The sequence below is a fragment of the Periplaneta americana genome, chromosome 7 (genome assembly GCF_040183065.1).
Source record: "Periplaneta americana isolate PAMFEO1 chromosome 7, P.americana_PAMFEO1_priV1, whole genome shotgun sequence".
Taxonomy (NCBI): Eukaryota; Metazoa; Arthropoda; class Insecta; order Blattodea; family Blattidae; genus Periplaneta; species Periplaneta americana.
This window is the reverse complement of record NC_091123.1, coordinates 20,261,475-20,278,938: the sequence shown is the minus strand read 5'-3', so window position 1 is coordinate 20,278,938 and position 17,464 is coordinate 20,261,475. Positions and strand designations below refer to the sequence as shown.

Genomic DNA, 17,464 nt, shown 5'->3' with positions numbered 1-17,464 from the left:
ATTGCTTATTTCTTTCGTTTATTCGTTATTTCTTCCTCCAATTCGTTATTTCTTGCTCTCGTTCGTTATTTCTCCCTTCTGTTTTTATTCCCTTCTGTTCGTTATTTCTTCCTTATGTTCGTCATTCCTTCCTCCTGTTCTTTATTTCTTCCCCGTGTTCGTTATTACTTCCTCCTGTTCGTTATTTCTTCCTCCTGTTCATTATTACTTCCTCCTGTTCGTTATTTCTTCCTCCTGTTCGTTATTTCTTCCCCGTGTTCGTTACTACTTCCTCCTGTTCGTTATTTCTTCCTCCTGTTGGTTATTTCTTCCCCGTGTCCGTTACTACTTCCTCCTGTTCGTTATTTCTTCCCCGTGTTCGTTATTATTTTCTTCCTTATGTTCGTCATTCCTTCCTCCTGTTCGTTATTTCTTCCCCGTGTTCGTTATTTCTTCCTCCTGTTCGTTATTTCTTCCTCCTGTTCGTTATTTCTTCCCCGTGTTCGTTACTACTTCCTCCTGTTCTTTACTACTCCCTCCTGTTCGTTACTACTTCCTCCTGTTCGTTATTTCTTCCTCCTGTGCGTTATTTCTTCCCCGTGTTCGTTACTACTTCCTCCTGTTCGTTATTTCTTCCTCCTGTGCGTTATTTCTTCCCCGTGTTCGTTATTATTTTCTTCCTTATGTTCGTCATTCCTTCCTCCTGTTCGTTATTTCTTCCCCGTGTTCGTTATTTCTTCCTCCTGTTCGTTATTTCTTCCCCGTGTTCGTTACTACTTCCTCCTGTTCTTTACTACTCCCTCCTGTTCGTTACTACTTCCTCCTGTTCGTTATTTCTTCCTCCTGTGCATTATTTCTTCCCCGTGTCCGTTACTACTTCCTCCTGTTCGTTATTTCTTCCTCCTGTTCGTTATTTCTTCCCCGTGTTCGTTACTACTTCCTCCTGTTCTTTACTACTCCCTCCTGTTCGTTACTACTTCCTCCTGTTCGTTATTTCTTCCTCCTGTGCGTTATTTCTTCCCCGTGTTCGTTACTACTTCCTCCTGTGCGTTATTTCTTCCTCCTGTTCGTTATTTCTTCCTCCTGTTCGTTATTTCTTCCTCCCGTTCGTTATTATTTTCTTCCTTATGTTTTTCATTTCTTCCTTCTGTTATTTTTTTCTTCTATTCGTTATTTCTTCCTCCCGTTCGCTATTATTTTTTTCCTTATGTTTTTCATTTCTATTCGTTATTAATTACTTTCGTGTATTCGATATTTCTTCCCTCTCTTCGTCTTTTCTTCCTGTTCTTTATTTCTTTCCTCTATTTTATTTATATTCTTACTTATTCTTCTTTTTCTTAGTCACTTTATTAATTATTTATCTCACATGCTGCGAAAGTAGTATGGAGCTATAAAAAAGAATTATGGTTTATTTAACGACGCTCGTAACTGCCGAGGTTATATCAACGTCGCCGGTGTGCCGGAATTTTGTTCCGCAGGAGTTCTTTTACATGCCAGTAAATCTACTGACATGAGCCTGTCGCATTTAAGCACAATTAAATGCAATCGACCTGGGCCGGGATCGAACCCGCAACCTCGAGCACAGAAGGCGAGCGCTATACCGACTACGCTACCCATGCCGACATGAAGCTATATAGGGCTCGTATTACTATTATTATTATTATTATTATTATGATTAATTTATTTAGTTAATTTTCTCTTTCTCTTTCACACTTTTACCTCTCGAATATCCTTGGCCTAGACCATAAAGTGAGCTTTTGCCAAACTTGATAGGCGGTCACCGAAACTCGGTCCCTTTGATAGAAACTCGTCAGCTGTTTTGTGGGTGGGTTTCCAAGGGTGGAACCCATGACCAGTATGAATGGAGTGCTGTGTTCACCCGCCGGAACCAGATCCTCGGACCGTCACGCTACTTGGCCCGCTGACAGAAGTACCGTTGATGACGTCACTGCCGTTCAGTGCCCCCCCCCCGGAGGTTCAATGTGGGTCACGTGGTGGTGCTGCTGCGCATCAGCTGATTGCTTTATTTTAGTTTCTAACTTCGTCTGCATCCACCGGACACATCTGGTCGAAACCCGATGTGTTTTCTACAGCCAAATCCAGATTTGGTTGAAATTGTTCCAATTCATCGCGGCCTTGTGGTAGTTCATCTATTTTCCTAACCATGTAAACGTAGTTGCTTGTAAAGTGACACATTGCGACGGTACTTATCTGTTGAAGAGGAGAAAAGAGAGGAAAACTGAAAAAAAAAAAAAAAAATACGAACGGAAGTAGAAGTAAAAAAACTGGAGGAGACAATAATGATAGGAAAAAAACAAATTTAGGAACAAAAAAACTAAAAAATGGAGAAGAACGAAAAATAGAAGGAACCTGTAAACCAAAAAAATTGAAGATAAACAATTGAAGGTGAAAATAAAAATGTAGAATATAGTCAAATAGTAAGAACAATGAAGAAAAGGTAGAGAAGAACGAAAAACATAGTAAACAAATGAAAAAAATGTAAGCAAAAGAAAAATATACCTAGAAGAAAGTGAAAGTGAAGACTAGCAGAAAATAGAAGAAACAAATTAAGATAAATATAGACGAAAGAAATTAAAGATGAACAAATGAAGAAGGAAGTAAAAATGGGAAGAAAGAAAAATACATTAAAAAAATGGAGGGGATTATAAACGAATGAAAAAGAAAGATAATTTAGGACGAAAATAAAAATTGAAAAAAAAAACGGAAAATATAGTAAACAAAAAAAGAAACATGCAAACAAAGGGATATTGAAAGATGATAAGAAAGAAATTAAGAAGGCAATAGAAATGGAGAATAACGGAAAAATAAAAGAAATAAAATAAAGGCAAATCTAAATAAAATAAATGGAAGATGAGAAACAAATGAATAGATATATAAACGAAGGGAAAAGAAGGGTGGAAAAAACAAATGGAATCTATAAAGTGGAGAGGAACGAAAAACAGGAGTAATAAATGAATAGAAATATAAACGATTGAAAAAAGAAAGATGAGAAGAAACAAATGAAGAGAACGAAAAATTCAAGGAATAAATGAAGAGAAATATAAACGAACAAAAGCAGAAGGGGCAAAACAATTGAAGAAAGAAATACAAATGTAAAGGAATGAAAAATATAAAACGCAAGTGATGGTAAATATAGAAGGAGAAAATAAAGATGGGTAAAATAGAATGAAAAATAAATTAAATACAGATAACCGAAAAATGGAAGGAACTAATAAAGGAAAATATAAACCAAGAAGAAACGAAAGATGGTTAAAGACAAATTAAGAACGGAATAAAAATGGAGCACGGAAAGTGGGAGGAAGCAAATGAATGGAAGTACAAACGATAAAAAGGAAGAATAAGTAGGATCGAAAATAAAAGGCATAGAAAAAAAAGAATGGGACAAGATAAGGAAGAAAAATTAGACGAACATACAATGCTTAAGTAAGTAGATAGAAATGATAAAAGCAGTGCTTTTCTCCTGGAGAAAAAGGTGGTGGAACTCTGTGTAGAATATATTCTAGCGAACGAAGAAATGGTTTCTGTCCAGTGCACGGGAATTTTGTCTTTCTAACATCCTTTTCATCAGATGAATCTCAAGGGCTAGACGCAGTTCAAAGAAAATTTAGGTGAAAACATAATTAACAAATTTCTTGGTTCCATGAGGGAAAATACTACAAAAAGGTGTCGGAACGCCGTTCCAGTGTTCCACCAGAAAAAAGCGGTACATAAAAGGATGAAATTAATGGAGAATAAAGAAAGGAAAGATAAAGAACGAAAGGAGGAGAAATACAGCGAGAAATGGTGGAATAAAATAAAGTTGAAACAAAACAGGGAATAAAAAAGAGACATGTAGGAAGGAAATAAGAGAAAATAATAAGACAGAAGAGAAGGAAGAAATACTTGATGAATAATCTACAGCAAGAGCATGAAAAATTGCTGATAGATAACTCAACCCTTACTTATTTCACGATACTCTTGTAGATGCTGATTTTAAACTGATGTTGACCTTAACTGTTACAGTTGAAGTGAAATGAATTATTCATTACGAGTCATGTTAGTTAATCATGTATGTTAAGCGAATGGTTGGTGCTAGGGACTTCGTCGGCATGTCTGTGTGTGGCAAACTTCACGCTCTGTTTTAGATACCTGCACGCTCCCAGCGGTCTGAGAACCAGGTCGGGTCAGAGTGCAGACCTAATGAAGGGATACAGTTAGCTGTAGCGGTCGCTTATTTTTAGGTGTTGGCAGCCATGTATGGCACCCATTGTTTTTCGCCTTATCTATTCGCTTGAAACAACGTGAAGTGCTTTTGATTAAACCTGGTCTTTGTTGTCTTACTAGAACGTGATCACAATCTACTAAGTTGTGTATTAGACTTTCTAATGAAACTGCTCCATTCTAAAGAACGATGTGCTATCGTTTTTTTTTTTTATTATTTCTTCTGCTCTTAAGAATCACACGGTTTTTGTGATTTAAATTTAAAATAAACTTTAGTGGTACGTAATGTCCCATCAAGGGCAAATGTACAACGATAGTTGAATTCTGAGATGTTTCAGGGGGTATTGACTCCGTAATCTATGTATCCTTAGGAGAAACGGTCTTTTTAGGCCGGTGGAAAAAATCAGCAATAGTACACTTAAGGGGAGGCAGAGGTGAAATTTTCGAACAAAACTGATCTTTATTTTGATATTCCGATGTTAGTTTTTGATTTTGTGCCCTTAAAAGTATGAAATTAAAACCAAGATAACTGTATTACTATCTTATTCTCATAATAAACTAATACTTATCATTATTTATATACCTTCTGTGAACATATAAATAAAAAGAAATATTGAAAATTTCTTACAATATGGTGCATGGAGCATTTTATATCAAACGATATAAAGTTTTATAAAATTATTAATATTTACAGAACTATTGTACTTAGAAAGTTGAAACTTGGTATGTCCATTACTAATAACATACTTAGTATCCGTGATCAATTTCAAACAAATCGGATAAATTTTGTGGATTTTGAAATATTCACCTCTGCCTCCCCTTAACGAATCTGAACACCTTATGCGTGAGTGAATCAAAGCAGGCTAATATTTTGACATGTCAATTTTAGTTGCCAATTTTGGTACTAAATAGGAAAGTAATGTAAATATTTAAAATATACATACATCTTTATGTATATTTGTTAAAAAAATTGATTACATATGTCTACTTAGACGATGTCTACGACAAATAACTACGTATAAATGAGATCGTCAGAGAGCAGCTTTGTTCACAATAGATACATAACTTTAGAAAAACAGCTGTTGTAAGGATGAGCATGTTCTTTTAGCGTCACGGAGCCCCTATACATTTAACCATAAGATGACACAACATCTTAAATCTCTCATTCCTCTCGGTCGATTTCGATGGCCACGGCCACCAAGGTCCCCGGACCTTACTCCTGTCGATTTTTGTCTGTAGGTATATGAAAGGCGAAGTGTATAAAAACAGTAAACACAAGGGACGAATTGAAGGGTGTGATTCCAAAACGCGTTAAGTCAATTTTTATGAAAGGACTGGACTATTTTTTTTATTCACCAGCCTACGGACTGAGCGAATTTTGATGTGGCATGCACCATAACACAAACTTTTAGACAAGGATTGGCGTTGTTTTGAAAGAAAACAACCTTAATTATAGAGGTCTCAAACGTAATCATATGTTGTTTAGTCAACTGTCCGAAGACAGGTCTGAACCTCATAAGTGATACCAATAAGACATCACTCATGAGTCAACTAGTCCAGGAGATAATGGGGTTGGGTGGTCAGTTCCTTTCCTTTTTCATTGAATACATCGCGTATTGGCTACATGTTACATTAATCAGACTTCAGATGATACAAGGGACAATCAGTAAGTTTCAGGACTGCCACGAATGTAGACAACATAGCCTATAGGACTTAAAAAACGGAGAAGTTATCTAGAACAAAAGAAACGCCTGGAATCTATACTGAATACATCACTTGAAAGGCAGAGAAGAAGAATAGCTAATAAGGCGTATATGGAGAGATTCCAGGAAAAATCGCATTATGTCCTTGACATGTTTGCACAAAATCGCGTGTAGAAGCTCAGTTCCTAAAGACAGTCTGATGCTGTTTGGTAGACTGACTCAACGGGCATAGAAGTAATGATCTTCAGTGACACTCGTGTGCATTTTTAATGGTACAATAAATACAAGTACACTTCGAAATATATTGATTGCACCTTGCACAAACAAATTTTCTTCCTCTGACACATCGTCGAGTGAGATGTACTGCGTGATAATATTAATAGAGTCAGAAAGTATCGGAACTTCGGGTGACAACGCCGCGCTCTATAGGCAACTTCTTTGCCTTGTCCGTGTGGTATGTGACCTACTCTCCAGGCGTTTAGACTGACTCATTTGGTAATTTTAGTATTGTGGTACGGTTCGAAATGTAGGAGGGGAGGGAGGGAATTGTATTACTACATTCTTGCGTTTAGGTTGAAATATTTCATCTTTGGAAGAAATGTTACTAAATGTTTTGAAAGATTCATTGTATATAGTAGATTATCATTTGTATAATCATAATATAAATGGACAATAAAAAATGACTGCTGTTTTAATTTATAGCCACCTCGATTAAATATATAAATTATAATAATAATAATGATAATAATAATAATAATAATAATAATAATAATAAAAATATTCAGAGAAAAAATCCTTAATTAAGAAATTAAATTGCCTTTTTGTTGATTGATCAATAGGGTGTACCTTTTAATGGTTATCCTTAAAAAAAAAAAAAAGGCTGCTACCCAACATTTTGGGGTCTCTCTCTATGATAAAAAAAATGAAAGTGAGGTAATTGTATTATATGGGAACATTTACAAATTAAAGGTTTAAAATAAAGACTTAATGTATTACGTACTAGTATAAGGATTCGCAATCCTCTATTCATAAATTAATTAATACCCTTAGAAATCTTATTATCGTCATCGTCTTTTAAGAGACAGACGAATAAGCATGACTCCTTTTTAGCCCGTGTATTATTATTATTATTATTATTATTATTATTATTATTATATCATACGAATTAGAATTTTGGATTTCTCTGGTCATAAGATATATTATTTTGACTTCTGCATGTTTATTGTAAGCTATGTAGGACTTTTGGGCATGGAGATTAATAAATTTACAATTACGTCCTAGGATCCTGTCAGCATGGAAAACTCCTGAGAAATTCACGCCATCATGACATCCGAAAACTAATAGCACAAGCCCTTAGAAAAAGATCCTTCGAGGTCCATGAAGAGGTGCACTGCGTTGCGTCTAAAGGCGGCGGAATTAGAAGAGCGGACATCGTGGCTCTAGACAAGACTAATAGTAAAGTCTTTATACTGGACCTAACTGTTAGATTTGAGATGAGCCAGACCCAACCATCTGAGGTCAACAAAGAGAAACAACAAATTTATGAGCCTACTATTCCGTATTTTCGAGAAAAATATCAGATGGAAGGCACCTGGGAAGTACATGGTTTAATGATCGGAGCGAGGGGCACCATCCCACGATCAACTGTAAACATTATCAAAACATTTGGAATCCATGACATCATTCCAAAAATAATTACTTCAACCATTAAAGGGTCTGTGGCAATTCTGAAAAATCATTTATACGGAATATCATAATCCCCCCCCCCCTTTCTATTCGTTAGTGTGTGATTGTTACAAATATATGTACAAATTTGTTATTTCTTAAATTTAAGCTAATAGTTCACATTTCAATTTGACTCATCTATTTTACTGTAATCGTTATTATTCTTATATGTGTGTTATTCTGTGTTTTTGGCAACCCAGGATGCCTGGGCAGACTATTTCTTGGAAATAAATTATATACTATCCAGAGCTCTGAAAAATAGAATAATACTGGAGCTGCTAATGTTTTAGGAATTTTTACCTCGTTTGTAATAATAATAATAATAATAATAATAATAATAATAATAATAATAATAGAGGAGAAGGTGGAAATATGGGCTAGGAGTGGTAATATGGGCTACCTCGTTTTTTACTATATATGGTGTTGTTACCTAGCGAAAAGCTCTAAAAGTACATCTCGTGTCCATCAGTCTGCGTGCACAAAGAGACAAACCAGTTGCCTTTGTGGTGTGGATGTGGTGTGTCCTTCGTGTTTTTCGTCAATTTCAAAGTTCTTGCAGGTATGTAGTTTCAATATTATTGAAAGAAATATATTTCGTGTTTAGAAATCACGCTTGATGTGTCGCACTGATGAAGAATGGCTCTATCACATGGCATAAGATTAATATTTATTTAGGACAAAAATTGCCGACATAATCTTAGAAACCTTCATGAGTCGATGCTGCTAATATGGGATACATTCTTCTTCTTCTTCTTCTTCTTCGGCACTACGGCCCTTGTAGTCTAGCCTTGGCCTCCCTTAGGATTTTGTTCCACTCCTGCCTAACCACAGCCAATATGGGTTACCGCTATGTATCAAATAAGGGATAGGTAGCCCATATTACCAGCACATTAACACGTCCCGTTTTTTCATTATCGTGATTTGCGTTATTTGTTACAGAATATTGCCATTGATATGACACAGGTTTCCTACTTATGTTTCTTTGTTTTTTTCCAATTTTATTTTCAAATTTTTGTGGTAGCCCTTATTTAGACCCTAGTACCTGTAGAGGACCAGTTCGTCTTACTTTCAAAAATTAATTATATGCAAATATCTATTGCAACTATTGATCTTTAAGACTGGATAAATTGTATATGAATAATTATTCTGTATGTCAATAAAGATTTTCAAGCAATATGCCACACCATTTTCCATTATTATGAGGAAAACAAAATGGTAGCCCATATTTCCACCTTCTCCTCTAATAATAATAATAATAATAATAATAATAATAATAATAATAATAATAATAATAATAATAAACAAAGCATAAATGCGCGATAGAGTGCAAAATGCATGCTGACATTTTTCCCGTTCTCTTATCTGTGACTGTTTTCCATTTAGCTGATAACTGAAGCTGTAACCGAAGCTATCATCTGATGAAACAATAGACCTGTCATTTGATTTGATACGAGACAAAGTAAATGAACGATACTAGAATCTGTTTGGCGGAGGAGTACGCCCAGCCAGGTCTGTGTACCGTTGCCTTATCTGGTGAAAACAAACATGTCATAATGATTGTAAACATGACGAGTGATTGCATTATGAGAAATTTAATATATTCCTGGCCGGCCGTCTGTTCTGTGGTGCGTTATGAATGTACAATGCTTCAAGTTATTTGAGTCAAGATTGTGCTCCATTTCGTGTATTGTGATCAGATTATATTTATTTAACGCATCCTGTACCTGGATTATATTATCTTCCATGGCCTGTGGTACTTCAGTATTCAAGTCTGTCATCCTTCGATGTCAATTCTTCCAAAACTATTCATTATAAATTATAAGCTTTCTCTTACCGGTGACTTCTAGGCCTATATATGGAGGTATGGATACTGTTTCAGGCATAATTAAGATACACAGCAACTGTTCTCGATGGGCATTGCGTGTTTGTAAAGCTACGGTTTGGCTACGGCGATCTTCGCTGGGATTCTGCCCCGTTAATTTGAATGTGCATGGTTTCTTTACGACGATGAACGTCAACGAACGTCTCTGGGCTCGACGAACATCATCGGCGTTTGCCTTGGAGGCAAAAACCTGGCGATCATCGCCGAGAAACCAATTGTAAAATTACAGTAGGTCATGAATTAAATCATTTAATAACATGTGATTTATACATCATACATACCATAATGGCGGTAAAACAGAAATCTTTCTGCAATTTCTTCACTAATGAGGACGATATATTAATTGATTAAACACAAATCCCTGTTCGACATGAGCCAAAAAGAAGAATCAATGTAAACAATAACAAATCTATATTTTGCAATAACCAGAACTGTTAATACAATTGAGTAAAGTGATTCATAATTGAAGAACACACACGATGCGGCAGATTTAGCTACTGAAGCAAAGTTTGAGTGTGAAATAGTAAGTGAAGTGGAATTCCGAGCAAAGGAGAGAAGTGCAACAACCTCCTTCTCACATTATTTTTTTATTTGTAACATTATTTCCTAAATAAATGCTCCTAAATGAAAAAAATAACATTGTAAAAATTGAAAATAAAGTTTTTATATAATTGGTTTTTACCTTGAAGTTATGCTTATCTTTCAGCTGGGCTGATTGGTTTGTGAATAAATTTTGTAATTTTACAACATCATTTTCAATTGAACTTAAAACAAAATGAAATTGTTCGGGAGAAAGTCTGAAATATTCCTTAAAATTGGTGGGTTCATTTTCAAGATGTCTTAATATCAATTAATTGAAAGACCTCTCTGTATATCTATTTATAAACATGACATTAACTACTTAAAAGATCCGTACTTGTTTTTCAAGGCAAAACTTATAACATTATCACATTGTCATCCACATATCAGCTGATCAGACATGGTCAACTATATAAAACAATAAACTATCCACCTACGAAGTTCGCCGGTAAAGAAACCACTCTCTGACGATGACCGCTGGCGATATCAATCATCAGCGAAGTTCGTTCGACGAAGATCGTCGTAGCGAAACCGTAGCTTAAGTATAGTGTGTTTGAGTCCATTCATGACATCATAATTTCGACATCACTCCTTTACCTAAGAGATCTTATTTGATCCTTAACATTGTTACCGTATAAGATTTTACGTTACGAAATGTCTGTAGATTTTCTCCAGTTGGCATTGCTTATGAATATTTTTTACTAAATCTCAATTTCCATCTATCTGTTTTAAAAGACAATAGAATTTTAAAAGCATGTATGTATGTACGTACGTACGTACGCGGAAGATTTTTTTTAGGATTCTAGGCAGGAATTATGACCGTAAAATACAAACAAATCCGATAATATATAAAATAGTCATTTGAGGAATGATAGTTCGTGAATGGCGGAAGTGTGCATGGGCCAGAGAAGGTTGAGAAGGACAAAAACAAAATACACATTCATAAATGGAACCAACATATTTTTTGTATTTTTTATTTCATGTTTATGGATAGAAATGTAAAATTTAATGACAAAATTATTACAGTGTAATGTTAGTGTGATAATTGTGGTATTACGGAAGTTTTCTTAATTTTATATTTAGGAAATATGAAAAAAAATATGTTTTATGTTAATTCAAATTCAAATTTAAATTTATTCACAGTTTCAGTGGTATGATAGTTACTCGAAATGAGCATTTGCTCGCGCTCGGGTACCGTCCATTCGAGAGCCTACATAAATTTTACAGACATCAATAATAATAATAACAATAATAGTAATAGAATAATAGTGACGAAAATAATACAAAAATAAAAATAAATTAAATAATAATAACAGCAAAATTGATAAAATAAATATAAAAAGTACTTAGCCAAAATTAATACAATTTATAACCAGAAAACAAATGAGAAATCGGAAGTCCACTAAAATGTTCATTGTATCGCAGACGACAGCAACCGCCATATTGATATTACTTTATGCATTTGTAATGTCATGTAATAAGCAATCTTTACTATTTGCATTTTCTCGCGGCACACAGGTTGAAAATGGCTGGTATATATTGTTATAAATAAATAAATAAACACTCACATTATTCAGATGTTTCTGCTCCGTTTTCTTCATTATGGGTTCGCTCTTGGGAGCGCTTCTTTGAATCATGGATTTATTGAAGTATTTTTTTGTCTTTAAGTATTTTCTGGTGAAGCTGTACTCATTGTAAATCGAAAAAATCACGAACATGATCAATTCAGTGATGTTTTATCTATTGAAAATAAATAAGTAAACATTTTAGGGAAATTCCATGAGGAGGGAATGAAGCAAGAGATAGGTGGAAACAAGTAGTACTGACAACTTAACCCTACTCAGATTTTAGCAAAATTCTTTTTTCCTGACATAGGACCAAGAAGACACGTTTGATTCAACATGAACATGGTTGAATCGCGAATATTTTCTTTCTTTTTCGCCGAAAACCGGAATCTTTATTTATTATTATTTTCAGGACGTAGATACACAGCTCTCGATTGCGGTATGTTTCGGAAAATCTAGGATGTACAGTATTGTAACCATAGGTAAAATAAAACAAAACAAATAAAGAAAGTACTTGAATGTGAATGTTGTCATCTTTATAGTTCTTCTTTACGAAAAAAAACTCAAAGAGTAACAGGGGAGCAATGATCTAGCCAGAAGCAAAAAAATACTTCTGCGTTCTGCTGCTTCTTTGAAGTGGGTGGAACGGTGCATTCGTCAATGTGAATAAGGAATGTTGAAGCGTCTTCTTTGTGTGTTGCAGGGGTTCTGGAGATGACAGCCACGGAGAACACAATCCGGTTCAGCGGCCACACGCTGGACAAGGCTACAAAGGCGAAAGTCACACTGGAGAACTACTACAGCAACCTCATAGCTCAGCACATTGAGCGCAAGCAGAGGTGAGTGCTGGCGAAAATATACGAGAGGCTACCATACGATCTTAACTACCATAATATATTACAATCTGATCCGTTTGGGTATGGATAATATTAATTTATTATTATAAAGCTATTATGATAGTAGGAAAAATTTATTGCTGGTTATATTATGATTAAAAGATAGGAGTTTCCATATATGACAATCAACAATGCATAATCTGAAAGGACAAATGAAAATCGTAGATGACTAAAATGGCTACTATAAATCAACAGTGAGTACAAAGTGTTCTTTGGTATGCTAAATTTGAGAGTGTTAAAAGGGTTCAAAGGGAATTTCGACGTCAGTACGGTGTGCGTGATGTACCTAAATACGATTCCATAATGTTGTGGTATCGAACATTTGTAGAAACAGGTTCTGTATTAAAAAACATGTAGGAGGTCGCAGGTGAAACCCAGTACGAGAAGCAGCTATCTCTTGGCTTGAGTCCCAAACTCCCCAGATTTAACTCCTGATTTCTTCGTGTGGAATTTTGTTAAAACCATTATCTATTCACAGAAACCCATGAACATTGGTGATCTGAGAGTAAAAATTACTCAAGCTTTTCAACAAATCACCCCTCTTATGTTACAACGGACATGGGCTGAATTGCATCACCGTTATGAGTTGTGCAGGGTGCGCAATGGAGGTCATGTTGAGCTCTGAGGAATCTCCCGTCTTTCAGTGTTGTATGCACAAAGTTTCAATAAATTAAGTTCAGTAGTAAATGTTTTGTAAATGTTTTACGGTGTTTTTATTTAATCCATATCCAAACGGATCAGCTGTATAATATCCCAGGACACTATGCGTTCAAAAATAAGATGTTTCACTATGCACTTGAAAGTTTATTTTATCATCCTATTGTGCCCTTCCTCCCCCCAATGAAATGGTTCTATCGCCGCCAATGATGACCATGATCAGTTCTCTTATTGCTAATTCAGCTGCATGTTCTTGCAACTTCAGATTCATGAAACGCCCACATTCGTTAATGGAGAGCTTGCAGCAGATTTCCAGAACTTGCATGTATACACAGGAAGCCAGAATAATCCTCATTACGTCAGGGAGTACATCGGATGAAGATTACTAATCCGTCCAATTAACAATCAGAATTCCCGAGACCCACCAGCGAGTTGCTGGAACGATTCCTCCAGTGTGCCGAGCTCGCTGCATATTTACACAGTTTTAATTGGACTAGATTGCACTTCTGGATAGGCCGGGCCGCGACCTTGCTAAATGCCCCGAATGAATTCTGCAATTACCCTTCCGTATCGTCTTCTAGGAATTGCCGTTCAACGTAACAGTGATTCCAAACTGGAATGAACGTCACAGTGTGGCATTTCATATTATGAATTGCATAGTTATTTATTATTCAGGCCTTCTCGCTGCTTTATGGATTAATAGCTGCTGTCTGGTGTACGTGTGTAGCTCTATAGAATCGAAATTACAATTGTGTGCTCAAAGCACCACGAATTCAAAACGTGACCGTATTTAGTTCGTCATTAATTCTTTAACATTAATGTATATATCTACTTTGAATCTTTTGTAGCTAATTTTTTTTTATTATAACCGTCACGGTTACTCTTCAAGGAACAACCACTCATATAAATTGAGGGAAAGAAGACAGAGGACGGACACTGGAAAGTTTTCTTTTCTCAGTCGTACTATCAGGGACTGGAATGCTTTACCTGCAGACTTACTAAAGGCTTTACCAATAACCAAAAATGTATTTAAAAATAGGCTTAAGGACTTTATTAATAGACGGTAGTATATTATACACACTACTTAAAGGTTGTAATTGATATCTTATTTGAAGTGTTCTATCAGTGAGGAAGTGTGTTGTGCCAGTGAAGTGTGTTGTGTCAGTGAAGTCTATTGTGTAAGTGAAGTGTGTTGGTGTCAGTGAAGTGGCTGTGCAAAGTATTTGAACAGTGAAATGGTTAGAAGTGTTTGTGAAATCAGGTAGAATCAGTGCAGTGAGTGAGTTGACAGTGAAATAAGTGTAGTGCCGAAAGGTACTTGTGCAGATGTGAACCTGTCAGACTCGTGGGTCTTAGTTCGAGCTTAGGGTTAAGATACAAATTAGATTTACTTTAAATATTATTTTAAGTGACCATGCTTCATTTTAATTTAGGATGCTCCTTATTATTATTATTATTATTATTATTATTATTATTATTATTACTACTATTATTAATTGTTTTTATTAGTTGTGTTTATTATTAATTGTCATTATTGAGTGTAATTAGTTACCACTGCCACCGAGTATATACCCATTTGCAGTGTAAATAAATACATACACATACGGTGGCTCAGTGCTAGATCTCTAACCAGAGAATTCGGGTTCAAGTCCCGACTGGTCCACTCTGAATTAATAACTTGTGTTAGGCAAGCCCGAGGTCCAGGTAACACAGGGGTTTTCTCCAGGTACTCCTTTTTCCTTATAATATCCCAACAATTCTCCATCACCATAATTCATTCATTCATTCATAGTGTAATCAGGGATATAATATCGATCCACCGCCTGTAGTTCACTCTGTATAGTCTTTGACGAACTAAGTGGTCCACTCTTCTCGTCAATAGCTGGGCGAATAACGGCATTAGTAGTAGGTTGTTTTACGACGCTTTATCAACATCTAGGTTATTTAGCTTCTGAATGAGATGAAGGTGATAATGCTGGTGAAATGAGTCCGGGGTCCAGCACCGAAAGTTACCCAGCATTTGCTCATATTGGGTTGAGGGAAAACCCCGGAAAAACCTCAACCAGGTAACTTGTCCCAACTGGAAATCGAACCCGAGCCACCTGGTTTCGCGGCCAGACGCGCTAGCCGTTACTCCACAGATGTGGACTGCGAATAACGGCATGTGAGAGATCCTGTCATTGAAAAAAAAAAGTTTTTCATTATTAATTCTTGTTATAAAGAGTGTCCCAAGAAGAACGCCGGATTGAACAATGTGAATAAATGCAACAACAAATAACAGAACAGATAATGACAATAAAACATTGTTGGGACGTAACGTAATTAAGTGTCTTGTTGTTGGGTTGGCGAGACTATTAACTGTTCTGTTATTTGTGTTGTTGAATTTATTAACATTTTAAAATCCGACGTTCTTGTTGACACACCCTATATTTTGTGTTGCTCTGTTTTCAAGTACAAATCAAAGTATACAAAATGTTTCTATTATTATTATTATTATTATTATTATTATTATTATTATTATTGTTGTTGTTGTTGTTGTTATTATAATTGTTCCATGAAGTACCGCAGTAAGTGGATAAAATGAAATGACAACTTTCAGCATTTTCCCCTTTCCTTTTCCTTCGTCTTTTTTTGGTTCACATATATCTTGCATTTTAAATGAATCTGCATGATACATCAGCAAATAAAGGAGGACAATGTAATAAAACTCTTCCGCCCAGAAGTTGGAGGTAACAAGTTCTGAAAAATTAAATTTTCTTCTTGTGATGCGATGAGTAGATTACTCAAGACACTAAAAAGAAACTTGGTCGCAGCTGCGGAAGGGGATGAGTTGTTCCGTGAAGTTTTTTAATGGCTGAATATATAAAACCCAAGGGCGTAAATAATGGCCCTCTTAGGAGCAAAGACTGTTTACGTTGGTACCAAGATTGTGGAGATTGCCTACACCAGGGACGGATCTTAATAACAGTATTATAAAGAAATTGGACACTTCATATTTCAGAGTGAATAAAGTTACTTGGAGTTTTGTTTGTTTGGCAGCACAGTCCAGAAGTTACGGTTTATTAACTTAGAACTTTAATGATTTTATATTATTTTATTTCTTCAGTTTAAGAGAAGAATTTTCTCCTACTTCCTGCGTAGAAAGTCATTTAGACCAATTGAAAGTTTCAGACAATGCCGTTATTCGTTTCTTTCTTCTTATTCACATATAAATGTGTCCGTTAATTTGGAATTATTTTCGGGAGAAAGTGCAAACTATTAGACACAATGGGAGTCAGGATTCAGAAATAGATTGAAAGTAAATTTGAAAGCGGGGATTAATTTTTTTTGTAGCAATTGAACGTCAGAATTAAGGAAAGAGAGACTGTTAATTAGATAAGTTTTTAAAGTGAAATTTTCAAGTAGAAAAATGACCTTTATTTAATGGATACTTCAAATAATGTTCTTAGAGAATACCGTATACAAAATCACTCTGAAATGTAACTTGATTGTACTCTTCAAGATTTGTCGAGTGGCGTCTTTCTTGCATTGAACCATGTATTCGTCCTTGCTACTGGCGTACGCAGAATTTTGTCAAGGGGGTGATCAATATTAAAAGTCTTTGCAATTTACATTATCTGTATTTCAAATTTTGTGTATTATTATTATTATTATTATTATTATTATTATGGCTTTTAAGGAACCCAGAGGTTCATTGCCGCCCTCACATAAGCCCGCCATTGGTGTCTATCCTGTGCAAGATTAATCCAGTCTCTATCATCATATCCCCCCTCTCAAATCCATTTTAATATTATCTTCCCATCTACGTCTCGGCCTCCCCAAAGGTCTTTTTCCCTCCGGCCTCCCAACCAACACTCTATATGCATTTCTGGATTCGCCCATACTGCTATATGCCCTGCCCATCTTAAACGTCTTGGTTTAATGTTCCTAATTATGTCAGGTGAAGAATACAATGCGTGCAGTTATTATTATTATTATTATTATTATTATTATTATTATTATTATTGTTATGTACTTTAATAAAGTCAGAACTTAAACTACCGGACGAGTGAATACTCCTATTAAAATGAGTTTAAAGTCGACAATGCACAATATTTAATATGTGTACTGCCGAACTGTCAAAAGAACCTTTTCAATATGTTTCACGGAACGACTTCAGAATACCGCGTAAGTATATATATGTATTTATTGCTTTATTGAATTATTTATTTTTGGTCCAGGGGACATACTTTTTTATGTACTTATTTTTATACATAA

General features: G+C 35.4%; 1 protein-coding gene across 4 annotated transcripts in view; it reads left to right on the top strand.

The window, feature by feature from the left end:
• trc (Serine/threonine-protein kinase tricornered) overlaps positions 1-17,464 on the top strand; it is a 489,712-nt gene that overhangs the window by 449,268 nt on the left and 22,980 nt on the right. For all 4 annotated transcript variants that reach the window (XM_069830379.1, XM_069830381.1, XM_069830378.1 and 1 more), the window contains one exon: positions 12,358-12,493. In XM_069830379.1, the coding sequence (XP_069686480.1) occupies positions 12,358-12,493 (136 nt within the window). The remainder of the gene's footprint in view (positions 1-12,357; positions 12,494-17,464) is intronic.